Source organism: Coregonus lavaretus (genome assembly GCF_964263955.1).
Source record: "Coregonus lavaretus genome assembly, chromosome: 18".
Taxonomy (NCBI): domain Eukaryota; kingdom Metazoa; phylum Chordata; class Actinopteri; order Salmoniformes; family Salmonidae; genus Coregonus; species Coregonus lavaretus.
Window position 1 is genome coordinate 28,008,037 of NC_140005.1, and position 16,054 is coordinate 28,024,090.

Below are 16,054 nucleotides of genomic sequence, written 5' to 3' on the forward strand. Positions count from 1 at the left end.
GTGGCCCATTACTCACAGCATGGTAGCTGTACTTTCATCACCACTAGGGATCATATAATAAGCTTGTCAGCACCACAGACAGCTCCTACAGCTCCTAACCAGGCTTCATTCAGTGCACATGAACAGCAAACAATCTAGAGCACTAGCTGTGGGGGAAGGAGTGTGACCATGGTAGCTGTCCTTTCAGTGCCACTAGGGGCCATAAACTTTTCAGGATCAGCACTGTGGACAACTCCTAACCAGTCTTCCTCCTGTGCAGATGAACAGAAATTTGTCAGGAGCAGTAGATGTGTGTGAAGGTGTGTCCCCGATTGGCTGTCTTTTCAGCACCACTGAAAGGAAGGTTTTCAGAACCATAGACAGCTCCTAAGCAGGCAATGAAGAGTAACTATGAACATTAACTAGCAAGTTGAAGTTTCGCCCTAAACACAGGTAACTACATTGATCTTTTAAAGCCTATTGGAGTACCCAGCACCACCATCAGTCTAACCTTGTGTAATTGTGTTGTACATTTATTGTTCGAAACATCAAACCAAATCCATTACTTTCCACTCTAGACGCCCATACCGTACTTGCCAGGTCTGGCGCAGTCTACATCATGAAGAATTATCATCTAAGTTCTTATTTCAGTTCATTTTAATTTGAGAGCCACACAAAGAATGAAACACACAGGCTTCAGGGATCTACCTTCAGAGGGGATCCAGTTGGTGATCAATAAGAGGAATTGACAACCCTGGTTTGCAGGCATGAGACTGTTCACACTTATGGTTATTACTCATTATCACATGTCTAGGGAATTAGAAAGTGGTTCTTGACTTTTCAAAACTGGATATAGCTTGTCACCAGTGGCGGACTGGGAACAAAATTAGGCTCTGGCAATTCAGCCACACCGGCCCACTACTGCTGTACCACACAGGTAAAAACATTTTAACAGGCCCATGGGCTGCATCACTCTCTTTTTCCCCCCCAAATAAATATATGTATTTTTTCCTTTCAGCTGGCCCACCCACTTAAAAAATGGTCCAGCCCATCTGGCATTTGCCAGATGGCCAATCCACCACTGCTTTCACTCCCTAGCAAGTAGGCTTCAACTGATGCTGTACCATTTTACCCAACAGAAGTCATGAATCTTTAAACAGTTCTGTCCTGTGATGCATCAACATACCCATACTGCATAGCCATGTATTGGTCCTTTGAGACAACCTGAGAGCTAAACCAGTATGAAGACCAAGGATAAGTCAAATGCATTTTTCCACCAATTGATTCACAGAACTGGTACTTGCAGTCTCTCTCTCTCTCTCTCTCTCTCTCTCTCTCTCTCTCTCTCTCTCTCTCTCTCTCTCTCTCTCTCTCTCTCTCTCTCTCTCTCTCTCTCTCTCTCTCTCTCTCTCTCTCTCTCTCTCTCTCTCTCTCTCTCTCTCTCTCTCTCTCTCTCTCTCTCTCTCTCTCTCTCTCTCTCTCTCTCTCTCTCTCTCTCTCTCTCTCTCTCTCTCTCTCTCTCTCTCTCTCTCTCTCTCTCTCTCTCTCTCTCTCTCTCTCACACACACACACACACACACACACACACTAATCTAATATTTTGCCATTATAAATATGACCGTTTTGTCATTTGATGCTGGCCAAATCACCCATTCTCACTACACCAATGATTTAACTTGACATAATCATGTGGTCTAGCACATTGTGACCAGATAAAATGCACATTAGTTTAATTTGGCAAATTAGTCAGAAGTCTGTCAATATCATCACTAGAAATAGAAGAAGATTTATTCTTATACATCCTGTAGCATAGGCCTATAGCATGTCATGCAGCTGCAAGGGCCATTGCAGCTCCAATAGCGCATCCTTCTCTCATTAATTAATTATTGGTGCGTTGCGATTCTTAATGCGTTTTCTGGGTTTTAATTTATTTTTTTAACTTGGGCTCTAGCCCGTGACGAGTGGCGAATGGAATCCGCTACGAGGGAGCTCGGGCGTACAGGTACACCTCAGAAAATGCGCAGCTCCTCAGACGTGCTTGTTTTGCACGATGCCCCACATAGGGCTGACTAAAGGTGAACGGAGAGCCGCGTTCATTGCTTATTATTTTAAGATCTTCAGCCGACCAACACAGGGATACCTGCATGATGCAAATCTGCTCCGGACACTGCTGTGTCTGCTGAAATGCTCGAATTAGCCGGAGGTGATGGGATCTGCCTAGCATATTGATACGGTTCAGCTACTGCATGCATCCCGGCGACCTCTTCTTGTGCCAGCATCGACAGCTCAGGTGAAGCGCGAATACCGTTTTTCTATCATAGTCGCCGAATTTTTAACGAAATAGCATGTTTTTTGTGCAAGTACAGTTTGAATGTTGGTAAAACGACGCGCATGCGTTGGTCTTGGAATAATTGTGCAGCCTGTGACAAAGTTGCATTCCTCAAATCTTCGCTCAAAGTCATCTATCTCTCTGATCAAAGTTAGTGATGTGTACGGCTTTGGACCGCGGACGCTGGGGGATTTTTTGTATTTTCCTAATGGTCGCCATGGTCTGCGGCGCTCAAAGGTGAGATCCCACGGGTGTGATGTCTTGTTTCTGCCTGTCCCTTACTCTGCAGTTTTTGATTAAGATTCTGAATCAATACCATATATTTTCCCTTTAGCGCCAACGAGCCTAGCAACATGTCATTTGTGAAAGCGACCGTGGACAAACTGCTAAAGGGGTATGACATTCGTCTGAGGCCTGATTTTGGAGGTAAACTCCTTTTGTCGGGGTGAAGTCTACCGAATGTTGGCTAATAACTAATAACAAGTCGCATGCAGATTCATTTGTCGTGCCAGCGAGCTGGCTGATTAAAATGCCACTGATACCTGTGTTTTACGTGCGATTTAAAGGTGCCCCTGTGGACGTTGGAATGAGCATAGATATCGCAAGTATCGACATGGTTTCTGAAGTCAACATGGTAAGTAGCCTACCTAATGTTTTTTTTTTTTTGTAAGGGAGAGATGTGCCTCGTGCAACAGATGTTAGTATGAGAACGCTGAACACATGATAACCGCTTCTGTAATTTTGTAATGTCTGCAAATGTGTGTCTTTCATGCCACTGTCCTCTCGATGAAATGATAAATCCTTGTATTTTTGTCTTTGCCCTTGTTTGGCTACTAGTATAGGCCTAACGTTTTCACGTTGACCAAAATTGTTCACTGCATTTCAGCAGCAAGGAGAGCTACCGCAATGTGTCAAATCCAATCCATATGCATCAACTTCCCTGTGGTGTCAGAACCAGTAAAGACAGAGAATTACCGATATATATATATATATATATATAAGAGAGCGAGTGAGAGAGAACATTGGTGCTGCACATGGATTTTACCAATTTAGCTATTCTACACACGTGTGTACCTACATAATTGTGAGGTGTCATCTAAACAGTACAGGCTCTGACACAGGATGAAGTGACTAGGAGGAGACTGAAATATTGTGCATGTTTGCTAGTTTGGCCTCAATGCAGTAATTACATAACGTTGTCAGTGACTCAACAAGGAGGCCCAGTAGAGACAAGTTGTGATGCTGAATTTGGGCACTTAGTGTGTGCATATGAATGCAGCAGCATTGTCAGGGTGCCAGTGATAGATACAAATGAATTCATGCTTGGTTCAACTGGTATTACATATGTAAAAAAAATATTAACAGCAGGCATGACTGTAAAGTGTGTGTGTGTGTGCGTGCATGGAAAGGCAGAAAATATTTGTTTCTGCTCAGCTTCCGAGCAAACACTGAGTGTTTATGGAATGTCGGGTAAATTTAAAGGTTTTCATGATGCTACAGAAAACTGCAGTCTTTACAGTCATATTGCTCTGGGAGCTTTGGCATTCCCGTTTTGATGGTCAAACTGTGGTCTGCAAAGATATGTCTGCAACAATGTTCTGGGAATGTCATGGGAATATTCTTAAAATGGCTCAGAGTGTCTTAAAACTGCTGGAAAGTTGCATGACAACTGGATAGAGTGATGAAATGTTGGAAGGTGTCTGGCTGAGTGTTTCACAAAACCAACATGTGTCTCAGTGTGTGTAAGGCAGCCATAGCTAAGGGATAGCAGATAAAAAATATATATTTACAATGTTACAAGAATAAGGAGTATTGAAAACTTTGTGTATGCTGCTATGGCAACAAATGTAGAAGTCCCCACCACATCACACACACACACACACACACACACACACACACACACACACACACACACACACACACACACACACACACACACAGCTTAACAGAGAATGTTATTTTGCCCACTTCTTATCCAAAGACAGTTAGGACATGTGACATACATACACTGAGTGTACAACCCCCCCCCCCCCCCCCCCTCAATTTGTCAGGGCATGGACTCTACAAGGTGTCGAAAGCGTTCCACAGGGATGGTGGCCCATGTTGACTCCCACAGTTGTGTCAAGTTGGCTGGATGTGTTTTGGGTGGTGGACCATACTTGATACACATGGGAAACTGTTGAGCATGAAAAACCCAGCAGCGTTATAGTTCTTGAGACAAACCGGTACGCCTGGCACCTACTACCATACCCTGTTCAAAGGCACTTAAATAATTTGTCTTACCAATTCACCATCTGAATGGCACACATACACAATCCAAGTCTCAATTGTCTCAAGGCTTAAAAGTCCTTCTTTAACCTGTCTCCTCCTCTTTATCTACACTGATTGAAGTGGATTAAACAAGTGACATCAATAAGGGATCATAGCTTTCACCTGGATTCACCTGGTCAGTCTATGTCATGGAAAGAGCAGGTGTCCTTAATGTTTTGTACACGCAGTGTATATATGTGACATGCATGCATATATGTAGCGCATTCGGAAAGTATTCAGACCCCTTGACTTTTTCAGCCTTATTCTAAAATTGATTAAATTAAATGTTTTGCTAATAAATCTACACACAATACCCCATAATGACAAAGCGAAAACAGGTTTTTCAAAAATGAAAAAATAAAAATGAAATACCTTATTTACATAAGTATTCAGACCCTTTGCTATGAGACTCGAAATTGAGCTCAGGTGAATCCTGTTTCCATTGATCATCCTTGAGATGTTTCTACAACTTGATTGGAGTCCACCTGTGGTAAATTCAATTGATTGGACATGATTTGGAAAGGCACACATCTGTCTATATAATGTACCACAGTTGACAGTGCATGTCAGAGCAAAAACCAAGCCATGAGGTTGAAGGAATTGTCCGTAGAGTTCTGAGACAGTATTGTGTCAAGGCACAGATCTGAGGAGGGGTACCAAAACATTTCTGCAGCATTGAAGGTCCCCAAGAACATAGTTGCCTCCATCATTCTTAAATGGAAGAAGTTTGGAACCAGCAAGACTCTTCCTAGAGCTGGCCGCCAGGCCAAACTGAGCAATCAGGGGAAAAGGCCCTTGGTCAGGGAGGTGACCAAGAACCCGATGGTCACTCTGACAGAGCTCCAGAGTTCATCTGGAGATGGGAGAACCTTCCAGAAGGACAACCATTTCTGCAGCACTCCACCAATCAGGCCTTTATGGTAGAGTGTCCAGACGGAAGCCACTCCTCAGTAAAAGGCACATGACAGCCCGCTTGGAGTTTGCCAAAAGGCACCTAAATGACTCTCAGACCATGAGAAACAAGATTCTCTGGTCTGATGAAACCAAGGTTGAACTCTTTGGCCTGAATGCCAAGCGTCATGTCTGGAGGAAAACTGGCACCATCCCTACGGTAAAGCATGGTGTTGGCAGCATCATGCTGTAGGGATGTTTTTAAGCGGCAGGGACTGGGAGACTAGTCAGGATTGAGGGAAGATGAATGGAGCAAAATACAGAGAGATCCTTTATGAAAACCTGCTCCAGAGCGCTCAGGACCTCAGACTGGGGCGAAGGTTTACCTTCCAACAGGACAATGACCCTAAGCACACAGCCAAGACAACGCAGGAGTGGCTCCGGGACAAGTCTCTGAATGTTCTTGAGTGGCCCAGCCAGAGCCCGGACTTGAACCTTTTTGAACATCTCTGAAGAGACCGTAAAATAGCTGTGCAGCGACGCTCCCCATCCAACCTGACAGAGCTTGAGAGGATCTGCAGTGAAGAATGGGAGAAACTCCTCAAATACAGGTGTGCCAAGCTAGTAGCTCATACCCAAGAAGACTTGAGGCTGTAATCGCTGCCAAAGGTGCTTCAACAAAGTACTGAGTAAAGGGTTTGAATGCTTATGTAAATGTGATACTTCACATTTCGAATCTCATAGCAAAGGGTCTGAATACTTATGTAAATACGTATTTTTTGCTTTGTCATTATGGGGTATTGATGAGGAAAAAAACAATTGAATCAATTTTAGAATAAGGCTGTAACGTAACAAAATGTGGAAAAATTCAAGGGGTCTGAATTCTTTCCGAATGCCCATTATGTTTGTTTTTTATCACAGTTGAAATGATATACTGCAAATCTTCTCACAGTATGGCTTTACTGTAGCTCTGAATAGGACGTATGTGTGTGTAGCCTGCACTTGTTACATACAGTACATGCATGTACTGTTGTTTGCTATACACACTGTGACAGTAACAGGGTGGGATTGCCATGCACTGCCAGCTAGTCAGTCAGTCACAGTGGCTGATCAGCAAAGCTTCCTCCTGGTCAGACTTGGCAGAACTGTGTACATGACACTGGCTAGCAGTATTCTACCAGCAGGACTGAGTCATAACCTTCAGTACACACAAACAGTCTGTAAATCATACATGTAGGAAAATATGGTTAGCCAATAGCATTACAGTAACTCATGTCCAATGTTCATCATTGGTAAGGTCCTGAAGCTTCTCATCTCTATAGTTCTTTCAAACACACAAATGAAATTCAAAATTGCCTCTCAAATACCCATAGTGAAGCATGTTTTTGATTGGTGAACCTTTTTAGTTTAATAATGATAATACCAAAGTAATAGCTATAATAACATAGTAATATATCTATAATGGATCATTATATCTCGTTTCAACACCATTGAGCACATATGAAGAACAGACTATTTGCACAAAATTATTATAATTTAGGCTTAGATTCAAACAGATTACGCGTTAACCAGCGAAAGCCAACACCTGCATAGCTGATGTTTTGCCAATGTTGGAGGTTGGACCTGTCAAATCTGTGAGCAGCTGCTCTTGATCATTGTCACAAAGCCACACCCTTCCCACTCGCGTTAAATGTGATGGGCCTGGCGCCTGCAAGCTGACTTCAGGTCGTCAGTTGAATGATGTTTCCTCTGACACATTGGTACGGCTGGCTTCCGGGTTAAGCAAGCAGGTGTTAAGAAGTGCGGCTTGGCGGGTCATGTTTCGGAGGACGCATGACTCAACCTTCACCTCTCCTGAGCCCGTTGGGGAGTTTCAGCGATGATACAAGATCGTAATTGGATCGCAATTGGATATCACGAAATTGGGGAGAAAAAGGGGTTAAAATTACAAAAGAAAAATATATTATAATAATGACGCTCAAATTGAGAATTATTAAACAAAATAATGCCGATTTCTATCAGCCTAATTGAGCTGAAGATTATGTCTCACACGTTCCAGTGTTCGAACTTGTAAACAAGGCTGCATGGGATTTCTCTTAATGCAACTCGGTGCAGCCAATGGCAATGTCCGCTTTAGGTATAATGCCAGGAGCTGCTTGTGGATTTGACAGCTCTAACGCAGTTCCACCTCCGACACGGTCAAAACATCAGCTATGCGGATGTCGGCTAAAGCGGATCTGATTGAATAGACCCTTAGTGTCTGTGTTTCCGGTCATTCAACTGGCCATTGAGTATCAATGACAATGCCTCCGTACATTTCACATTTGTATGTTTTTTCTAATTTCAATTTTCTTTGATTGTCTGAAACCCATTAATCCAAAGAATGGATCCTGTTACTACCCGTGAGTTATTTGTGACATCCGATAGTAGAGTGCACGCAGGCGCTTTACACAGGTGAGCTTCCCTTCTGAAATGACCTCTTATTGTTAAAAGGCTTCATTGAATTATAAAGTGTAAGTCACAGGCTTGCACTTGAACAAAGCCTTTTCCATTATTTACATTCATAGCATTCATACATAAGTCATTTCCACATGAGATACTGAATTTGCCAAGTAAATATAGACAGAGTTTGCGGAGTCAATAATGAGCTGTCATCGTGAGCCAAGGTTATGAATTGTTTATTAGGTTGGATTCCTACTGACAAAATCTCCTCTGTGAAAATGGAAGGTGCTGTTTTCTCTGAGCCGGGTCCAGAGGACTTCTGATTGGATAGCCCAACAGCCTGGACGGGTCATTGATTGTGCCTCTGTGGCCTCTCCCAGGTTTTGTATTTCAATATGTATGAGACTGGGAGGCTGGAGGGGGTTTTATGCTCTGTCTGATGGAGACATTTGGCACCGGCTCTCCTTGAGAAAGGCCACACTGAAACATTAGTCATACTGTTCACGATATCAATATAAATTGATTATATACTATAGTACGCCTATTTCTATTTCATTGCATGCACTTTACACCCTGCAACATCACTGTCACCCAGGATACTTTTTGGGGGTAAGTGCTGCAGTTTTTATGACAAGCTACTTGATATAGAGATTTGGACTATACTGGATGTTAGCATTTAGAAAGGGTTGTACAACCATGTGCCTTCTACATCACACATCACAAAACCACACCCTCGTTTTTGGTTTGGGGGTGCTTACTATGGAATAACTGAGTGGCAGTTACATTTGAACAAGTACCAGTTGCAAAGTTTACAAACAAATGCAGGGGCAGCACTTTCGATTGTGGCTTCAAATTACAGCTCTTCTGGGTTAAGCTAAGAGCTGTGTGATCATCTGTGTTTTTTTTAACCTTTTCTTTACCATCTGATGGCAGGATCTGTCTCTTTCTCCCACCAAAACACCCCAACCCCGCCAGGTCATATCTAACTTACCTGGTTAAATAAAGGTTGTGAATAAATACCTGACTATCACTCGACTATCATACTGAAGGTTCTTTGCACCAACGTTCCACCGTCAGGTATGCACATCATACTACTACTATTCTATGCATAAATGACAGCATACTTTTCACTCCAGACAGTCAAGGTTATTGGTCCCACTTTATATCAAGTGCCACTAAAACTATGTCTTTATTACATTCCAGTAAGTATATTGGCAGACAGCACAGCTAACCTTCCATTTCAAGCTCTAGTCTTTATCAAGAGCAGTGCATATAGACTACAGCTTTCTCCAGGGGTTTCAATGCAATGAATTGTGTCTGAGGTTCTGCATTCTGTTCAAGATGGTCCTCATGTGCTATCCCTGCTCTGTGGTTCCCTCCCTTCTGCAACGACTGCATTGCAGTCCAGTCGAATTCATGAATCTGATCATCAAACTCTTTGTTCTTGCTTTTGTATTTTTTTAAGAAACAGGTCCCAGCTTTTTATAATGTAGTGTTCGGGTGTAACCTTTTAAGCGTTTGATGCTTGAAGGGGTAAGAACAGTTTTTTGTTTGTTGTTGTAATGAAAATGAACGTCACTCAGTCATAGAGGATGTCCCACTTAATGAAACTCTCCTTTTCTCCCACTTTTGTCAAATTCTCTGCAGACTTCACACCCCATTAGCTTTTGGTTAAAGCTCCTCAGCTAAAGCCTCTTGACTATCCCTGACAGATGCCAACGTACTTCTTTGGTCTAACCCAAAGTGAAATACATTTGTGATAGATTAGCAAAGGAAAGATATAGAGGAGCAAACAAGGAGAAGTGCAAGACACTTTCAAATGGAAAATCAACAGTCTTTAGGAAAGACTCCATTTTGAACTAGAAATTACATTCTTTAGAAAATGTGATGCGCAAATGCAAGCGACTCACAGATTTAGCTAAGAAGGCAAGAGGGGCTATAGCTTGCTTAGTAGCCAATTAACAGCCAAGTCATGTTACAGATAAAATTAGATAGTATGTTAGCTAATCATGGTTTGGAAGAGCAGTTTACACGTTCAATATATGAAATATGTTGAATTGGGTCATTGGGACATCGTTATGAGACAGTAAATGTGTTGATTTTATTATTCAAGGTCAATCAGCTGCTTACTATGTAACCCTAGAAAGTTGCTCAGCATGTGTACTGTAGTATGTGAGAAAATGGGCCAAAATGCATCACAATTACCCAGTACGAGCGAAAATAGAAAATAGATATGTCTTGAACATCCTTCTTAAAAGCACCCAGCCTCGCCTACATAGACTAGATAAGTGCAAACAACTTATGTTGCTTTGAGTTCAGAGACTCCGCTAATGCTAACAGTGGTACTGTATTATTTGCTTATAATGCTAGTACTGTTAATTTGCTACAGAGAGATTCATCATAGAGATGTAATGCTATCCTAAGCATGACAATTCCAGACAAAAGCATTGTATAAAGGCTTTATTTGTATTTTTACCAAATCACAGAGTGAAACCCACTTGGCCCTTACTTTTTAACAAATAATACACCCTTGCAGTGGCATTTATATTAGTCTGAGGCGGGCCGGGCTGTATGCTGATTTAGCAGCAAAACGTGGCAGTACCAAAAGGATTATACAAGGATATTTCAGGTCATTGTCTCACTCTTACCGACCTTAGTCATCAGACATGCTGTGCTGTCAAAGGCAACCGGCTAGTGAATGAGATGACATTGATGCGACATGAGCTGTAGGAGATTTGCTGTGAGGTCACAAGGGTCGGACTCGTATTCTTCCTCTTCCTGAGTTGAGTGATTGCCTGTGGCAACATTTCTGCCTGAGCAACCTCGAACATTCATTGGAAAAGGGCTGCTGCATGTGTTCAGGTCTTGGATAGCCTACATTGCTGCTTGTCGCCAGGATGTCACACGGCCTACATGAATGTAGTGCTTCCCCATGGGGCAGTGTACTACAGTAGAAGTAGTAAAGGCGGCAGGATTTCTGATCAGTCAAGAATAAGTATTTCTAGAGATTAAAGGAGTATTTGATTAAGTTAGCATGTGTTTGAGACTTGATATAATGGATGTCTTGTTTTCAGATTATTTAATGGTCTGATTTCTGCAGGATTGTAGCGTCAGAGAGATTTGAGCACTCTTTGCTCTACTTAAGACTTTAAGAAATAGCAGGTCATTCTCCCCTTGTGGCTGGTGTAAGATACTGTAATGAATTGGTGCTGGGCTGTCTCTTTATCTTTCTCTCTCTACTCCTTTCTAACACCCACACTCCATTTCCTTTCTCTTTGGGCTTTCTTCCTTTAACTATGTGCTCAGCTTTTTCATATTGCGGACCGTGCCTAGATTTTAGTGGTTTGTTTGTTTGACATGTGAGGGCCTCACTTTTACAAGCTTGACTGACGACAAATAAAAGTTGTGTTTGTTAGCGATCTGCAAAAAGCTGTTTTGTTATGATGGCAACCGCTGTGGAATTGCTTTGACTCTGTGTCACAGTCCTTTCTTTTCAGATTTTTGGGAAGATTTGAAAGCGGCATCGCTGTTTCTCAAGGTTAGAGCGGTAGGAGTGCTGTCGCACGTGCACGGTTAGTACAGCCATGACTCTCATAAAGTGACAGCCACACTCAATATACTGTAGAACTCTCTCCCAGGCCCCATGGAAGCCCACTTGTGCCAAAATCAATCAACAGCACATGCAGGCAATAATCGCTTTATTGGGTTGTTAATGAAAATGTAGGTAACACCCTCGCTCTTGTCGACATGTGTCCTATGTTGCGCTGGTTAGCCAAGAAATTTGATTATGCTAAATGAGAACTCCCCATAGAGGGCCCAGTTGTAGTATGAGGAAGCTTACGAACCCCCACTACTCCTCCTGTCATGGCAACTTATGTATCTCCACATCAGCTCCTGTATTGAGCACCTTATGAAGCCCTCATAGCGGCTTGTGGTCAGGAGTTATTGATCTGTTTGGGAGATTGATGTGTCCGCCGCCTTCTTAGGATGAGGATTTATGTGATGCTCTGCCGATAGCACTTCATCTCACCAGTGGGAAAGATCAAGGTGTCAGGGGTGGGTTCTCTGTTCAAACAACTTCATCTCAACTCAAAATCTGTTGCCCATGCTACTGTATGCTATGCCATGATCAGGAGTCCAAGCACTGAGGACTCAGGAGCCCACCTGGGTTTGATTGACAGTTATTTTATTTACCCCTGGAAAAGAGCAACCAAGGCACTGCACTGCACAATCAATCAATCAATCAAATGTATTTATAAAGCCCTTTTTACATCAGCAGATGTCACAAAGTGCTATACAGAAACCCAGCCTAAAACCCCAAACAGCAAGCAATGCAGATGTAGAAGCATGGTGGCTAGGAAAGACTCCCTAGAAAGGCAGGAACCTAGGAAGAATCCTAGAGAGGACAGTGTAGGTGCACAGTGTAGGTGCAGAGTTTTGAGTCCCAGTGCCCCTCCCAAATTCACTTCAATAAATCTTATGGCGATTTTCCTATAGTCTCTGGTACAACATTTATATTACTGCAGTAGCTACAGTATGAGAGAGTCATGGGGTGTCTGGTTGGGTCCTTGTACTCTATAGATTTCATCTCTCTGATGAAAATAGCGAGGCAGTAGGGAGTCAGTGGCACTTTAAACTGAGATGATGACACAAAGATGGTGTCAGAGTGTCTGTTTCTCCATCTTTTTGCCACATTAAAGTTGGGTTGCTCAGTGATATGTATGCAGAGTAATAGGTGACATTTCCCCCATGCCAAGCGGACTGCTGCAGTGGAACTGCTCTCTTTCTTTGTGCTCGCTCGCCATTCAGGCCTGGAAATAATGCAGATGAGGAGATGAGTGGAGACATTCTTGCGCTAAGAGCTCTGTGAGATGAATTTAAAGCGAGTTACTTCATTTTCTTTAACCCCTTGGTGAGCCTGATACAGAGCAGATGGGTGAATTTTGCGTTTAATCTAATCTGTCACTTCGGTTCTGTCTGTACTGCACTGTACTGGTAAGGTACCATACAGTGCTGTCTATCTGTAGTACAGTACACTGGTCCTTTTTATGAAGCAGTGAGAGTGCATACTGTTTACCATCTTGTTCTGCAGCCTATGAATTTGCAAAATGTTAGAGTGAAGACACTTTGGGGGCGTCTTGCTGCTTATTTGTAAGCCTTTTTAGTCAACCAATGTAAAATCAGACAGCATTCCCAAGCCTTTTTAGTCAACAATGCATATTAGAAAGCACTTTGGAGAAAATGAGAGATCTAGCATTTCATGGATCCATTTTCTAAATAAGATTGAGAGCTAAGATTTAATCACACAGAGAGTACGTTCTAGTGTAACTTCATACACTCTCTCAGAATCCCAGACCCATTAGACTGGAGGTTAATGGTTCCCCATCTGATTAGATGTCGAGCAGCATTTCCTATAAGGAACATCACGGACACTGCCCAGCCAGTGGGAGCGTGGGATAAAACATGAGGCTGCCGACAGTGTGGAGCGACAGAGGGCACTCAGGGTTAATGCTTAATGTAATCATTCTCCCCTGACCTAAGCCTCTCTGGAAATCTGAAAGATAGAAAGTCACGAGGGAAAGAAAGTCTGAGAAAGTATTTTTCTGCTCTCCTCACCACCAAGAGAATCTCAATAAGTTTTATTTAATTGTCACTTTCTTACATGTGTATGACTTTATGTGGAGGTGTTGGCATGGAAACAAGGGGGAGGGTGGTGATTTGTTTAAGGGATAGGAAGAGGCGGTCATGGGTGGGTGGGTGGATGGGTGGTGGGGAGTAGGGGATATGGAGGTGTGCAATAGATGTATACACCCCTGAGTTCGGGTTAAGTTCATTTGAATTCCAGCCGACTCCATGTCCAATTCATTTAGTAAATTGATTGGAATTTAGATTCATTTGACCCCATCTCTGGTATGCATACATATAAATTCCATGCAAGACCTGTGTCTGTACATTCGATGTACAGTGCCTTCGGAAAGTATTCAGACCCCTTGACCTTTTCCACATTTTGTTACGTTACAGCCTTATTCTAAAATTGATTAAAGAAACAATTTCCTCAGCAATTTACACACAATACCCCATAATGACAAAGCGAAAACAGGTTTTAGACATTTTTGCAAATTTATAAAAAATTAAAAACAGAAATACCGTATTCAGACCCTTTGCTATGAGATTCGAAATTGAGCTCAGGTGCATCCTGTTTCCATTGATCATCCTTGATGTTTCTACAACTTGATTGGAGTCCACCTTTGGTAAATTCAATTGATTGGACATGATTTGGAAAGGCACACACCTGTCTATATAAGGTCCCACAGTTGACAGTGCATGTCAGAGCAAAAACCAAGCCATGAGGTCGAAGGAATTGTCCGTAGAGTTCCGAGACAGGATTGTGTCAAGGCACAGATCTGAGGAAGGGTACCAAAACATTTCTGCAGCATTGAAGGTCCCCAAGAACACAGTGGCCTCCATCATTCTTAAATGGAAGAAGTTTGGAACCACCAAGACTCTTCCTAGAGCTGGCCGCCCGGCCAATCTGAGCAATCGGGGGAAAAGGGCCTTGGTCAGGGAGGTGACCAAGAACCGATGGTCACTCTGACAGAGCTCTAGAGTTCCTCTGTGAATATGGGAGAACCTTCCAAAAGGCCAACCATCTCTGCAGCACTCCACCAATCAGGCATTTATTGTAGAGTGGCTAGACAGAAGCCACTCCTCAGTAAAAGGCACATGACAGCCCGCTTGGAGTTTGCCAAAAGGCACCTAAAGACTCTCAGACCATGAGAAACAAGATTCTCTGGTCTGATGAAACCAAGATTGAACTCTTTGGCCTGAATGCCAAGTGTCATGTCTGGAGGAAACCTGGCACCATCCCTACAGTGAAGCATGGTGGTGGCAGCATCATGCTGTGGGGATGTTTTTCAGCAGCAGGGACTGGGAGACTAATCAGGATCGAGGCACAGATGAACAGAGCAAAGTACACAGAGATCCTTGATGAAAACCTGCTCAGACCGCAAAGGTTTACCGTCCAACAGGACAACAACCCAAAGCACACAGCCAAGACAACACAGGAGTGACTTCGGGACAAGTCTCTGAATGTCCTTGAGTGGCCCAGCCAGAGCCCGGACTTGAACCTGATCGAACATCTCTGGAGAGACCTGACAATAACTGCAGCAACGCTCCCCATCCAACCTGACAGAGCTTGAGAGGATCTGCAGAGAAGAATGGGAGAAACTTCCCAAATACAGGTGTGCCAAGCTTGTAGCGTCATACCCAAGAAGACTCAATGCTGTAATCGCTGCCAAATTTGCTTCAACAAAGTACTGAGTAAAGGGTCTGAGTACTTATGTAAATATCATATTTCAATTAGCAAAAAAATTATAAAAACCTGTTTTTGCGATGTCATTATGGGGTATTGTGTGTAGATTGATGAGGAGAGAAAAAAAAACAATTTAATCCATTTTAGAATAAGGCTGTAACGTAACAAAATGTGGAAAAGGTCAAGGGGTATGAATACTTTCCGAAGGCACTGTACATCCTGTCCCTTAAACCAATCACAACCCTCCCCCTAAGCTTCAGTCCACTCAAACTGCAATATAGTTAGTCACCTGCAGTAACACATAGTTACAAAATCTGATGAGTTCTTAGTTACAGTTGAAGTCGGAAGTTTAGAGACACTTAGGTTGGAGTCATTAAAACTCGTTTTTTCAACCACTCCACACATTTCTTGTTAACAAACTATAGTTTTGGCAAGTCAGTTAGGACATCTACTTTGTGCATAACACAAGTAATTTGTCCAGCAATTGTTTACAGACAGATTATTTCATTTATAATTCACTGTATCACAATTTCAGTGGGTCAGAAGTTTACATACACTAAGTTGACTGTGCCTTTAAACAGCTTGGAAAATCCCAGAAAATGATGTCATGGCTTTAGAAGCTTCTGATAGGCTAATTGACATCATTTGAGTCCATTGGAGGTGTACCTGTGCATGTATTTCAACACATACCTTCAAACTCAGTGCCTCTTTGCTTGACATCATGGGAAAATCAAAAGAAATCAGCCAAGACCTCAGAAAACAAATTGTAGACCTCCACAAGTCTGGTTCAT

The 16,054-nt window shown here is 42.7% G+C and overlaps 1 protein-coding gene across 2 annotated transcripts in view; it reads left to right on the forward strand.

Moving 5' to 3' along the window:
* Window positions 1-2,465: 2,465 nt before the first annotated feature.
* Window positions 2,466-16,054, forward strand: part of LOC311145747 (gamma-aminobutyric acid receptor subunit beta-1-like) — a gene marked incomplete at both ends in the record, with an annotated part of 41,314 nt that continues 27,725 nt past the window's right edge. Inside the window, 3 exons of one of the 2 annotated variants that reach the window (XM_084182034.1) lie at window positions 2,466-2,545; window positions 2,643-2,734; window positions 2,875-2,942. In XM_084182034.1, the coding sequence (XP_084038160.1) occupies window positions 2,466-2,545; window positions 2,643-2,734; window positions 2,875-2,942 (240 nt within the window). Of the gene's footprint in view, window positions 2,546-2,642; window positions 2,735-2,874; window positions 2,943-16,054 lie in introns of those variants that run through there. The other variant, XM_084182035.1, reaches the window with a different exon arrangement.